Source organism: Orycteropus afer, unplaced genomic scaffold, assembly GCF_000298275.1.
Source record: "Orycteropus afer afer isolate SDZICR_OR568_19922 unplaced genomic scaffold, OryAfe1.0 scaffold00196, whole genome shotgun sequence".
In the NCBI taxonomy this organism is placed as follows: domain Eukaryota; kingdom Metazoa; phylum Chordata; class Mammalia; order Tubulidentata; family Orycteropodidae; genus Orycteropus; species Orycteropus afer.
Window position 1 is genome coordinate 6,489,488 of NW_006921783.1, and position 2,429 is coordinate 6,491,916.

A 2,429-nucleotide genomic window follows, 5' to 3' on the forward strand; every position below is an offset into this window, starting at 1 on the left:
TCTTCTGACTGAAATCTCTCCAAATAAACCTTATTGGGAGAAATTTCATAATTTTTGACAATTTAAAACAAGATAACTCAAGCCCTCACTTTGTTCAACTTTCTTACCTGGGTTGCCAAACTCAACACCTGCTGGACCAGCTCCTGTGTTTCTGATGGTTTCTTAAGAAATAGCTTAACTATGGCAGTAAGCAGAGTGAGTTGCACCTATACAGGCATAAAATGAGTTAGTTACTGTGGAGCCTTTCTGATTTTGATTAAGAGATAAAAGGTTAAAACTCAGTCAGTGTCAACAATAGCAGTCAAATGTTTATCAAGTGAAAACTTACTAGCCGCCCATCCTCAAATTGCATTTCTGATGCCAAAACTTCCTGAGCCAGATTGAATACTCATATTTCTGAAAATACATGCTAACTGATGGACATTAATCTGGTTCCTGATAAAGTCCTTTATTATTTACTTTTACCCAAAGATCCAACTTTGGGGGAACTCTGCAATCATCTGATGGCAAGAGCCAAGATAGCAGAATTATTTCAGATCACAGTCTATTAGGAGTGGGCTGCTAGACAATAAGGAGATTAGCAGCATCACCAAGGACCTTATTAGAAATGCAAATGCTTGGACCCCATGAAGACCTACTGAGTCAGAAGCTCTGGGGGTAGGGCCCAGCAACCTGTGCTTTAACAAGCTCTCCAGACTGTTTCTGATATCCACTAAAGTTTGAGAATCACTGATCTTAAGTTAAGGATATCTGGTGGTACTGTGGTTAAAGCACTGGGCTGCTAACCAAGAGGCTGGTGGTTCAAACCTACCAGCAGCTCCATGGGAGAAAGATGAAGCAGTATGTGTCCATAAATGTTTATAAACTTGGAAACCCTATAGATCAATTCTACTCTGTCTTACAGGGTTGCTATGAGTCAGAATGAATTAGATGGCAGTGGACTTGGTTTGGTTTTGGTCTAAGGTATATAGGATTGTTCCACCAAGAATCAGTAGAACTGAATAAAGTCATCCCTTTTAGGAGAAAAATGAACATACAATATATAGGTTCAAACCTACCAGCCAATCCACAGAAGGAAGACTGGGCATTCTATTTCTGTAAAGATTTACCACCTTGGAAACCCAAAAGGGGTCACTATGAGTCAGAATCAACTCAATGGCAGTGAGTTTTTTGGTTTTATATATATAAAACCGCTCTCTCTCTCTCTCTCTCTCCCAATATATATATACATATATACACACTCAAGAAATTGCCTAATCTTTATTTTCCCTGAAATATTCCTAAAGAGATCTAGGATATAGGATGTAGATAGAAGAGAACTCACCTGGGTGCTTTCATCATGAAAACCCTCCAGGAAGCTCTCCAGTAACTCATCAGCATTGTCAATTCTTTCAGCATATTCTCCCACAATCCAAATCATAGCTGCTCTGGCATCTGGCTCATCCAGCGAGTCTAAGTTCTCACATAAAGTAGCAATGATACTTTCATACCTGATATAACAAAATTGATCATCGTCACTGAAAGCAAAACTACAGGCAAGACACCCTAAATCAAACAACCAAATTTCTAAGCCTTTTAGTCAAGAAAATATACAGGCTTTTAAGCCAGAAGATTACAAATGTTTAAAAGTCTTCAATTATATGACAGTAAATACACCTTAAACTTTATAAAAACTCATCATATATTGTTTCCACAAAGAAGAAAAACCACCTGTGATATGAGATAAGACCACTACCTTGAATTTATAACAATCTATCTTATAACTAGATCAGAGAAATTCCCTTTTGTTTTTAGGACAATGGAGTCCTACAACAGTATCCAGACCACAAATAGTTAACTTCCTCCCTTAATCCATCTATCTATTTTCTTACAAAAACCTTTATGTTCTTTCCTCCGAAGGTCCCTCAGGGAGATCTGGTAGCGTAGTGCCTAAGGCACTTGACTGCTAACCAGAAAACTAGCGGTTCAAACCCATCTGCCACTCCTCGGAAGGAAGATGGGGCAATCTACTTCGGTAGTGATACTGCCTTGGAAACCCAAGGAGGGGTCTTTATGAGTCGGGTCCAACTCAATGGCACATAACAACAACAACAAGGTCCCTCATAATAGTGACTTCTTTCTCCTAAGAAACAAGTACTGATTTTTATAGGTCTCTACTTGTTCACTTCACCATGCTGAATCCATGCTGATGGCTAATATAGTTTTAAGCTACATTATAAGAATAACATTATATAGTAATTTAGAAGTAGACAACAATTGTTGTTGTTATGTGCCGTTGAGTCAGACCCGACTCATAGCGACACCTCCTTGGGTTTCCGAGGCAGTATCATTACAGAAGTAGATTGCCCAACCTTCCTTCCCAGGAGTGGCTGGTGGGTTTGAACCTCCAGCCTTCTGGTTAGCAGTCAAGTGCCTTAGGCACTATGCTA

General features: G+C 39.3%; 1 protein-coding gene across 1 annotated transcript in view; it reads right to left on the bottom strand.

Moving 5' to 3' along the window:
* Nucleotides 1-2,429, bottom strand: part of AP2B1 (adaptor related protein complex 2 subunit beta 1) — a 171,184-nt gene that overhangs the window by 102,508 nt on the left and 66,247 nt on the right. Inside the window, exons 10-11 of the mRNA XM_007947936.1 lie at nucleotides 1,325-1,490; nucleotides 108-206 (exon numbers count right to left, since the gene is read on the bottom strand). Of these exons, the coding sequence (XP_007946127.1) occupies nucleotides 108-206; nucleotides 1,325-1,490 (265 nt within the window). The remainder of the gene's footprint in view (nucleotides 1-107; nucleotides 207-1,324; nucleotides 1,491-2,429) is intronic.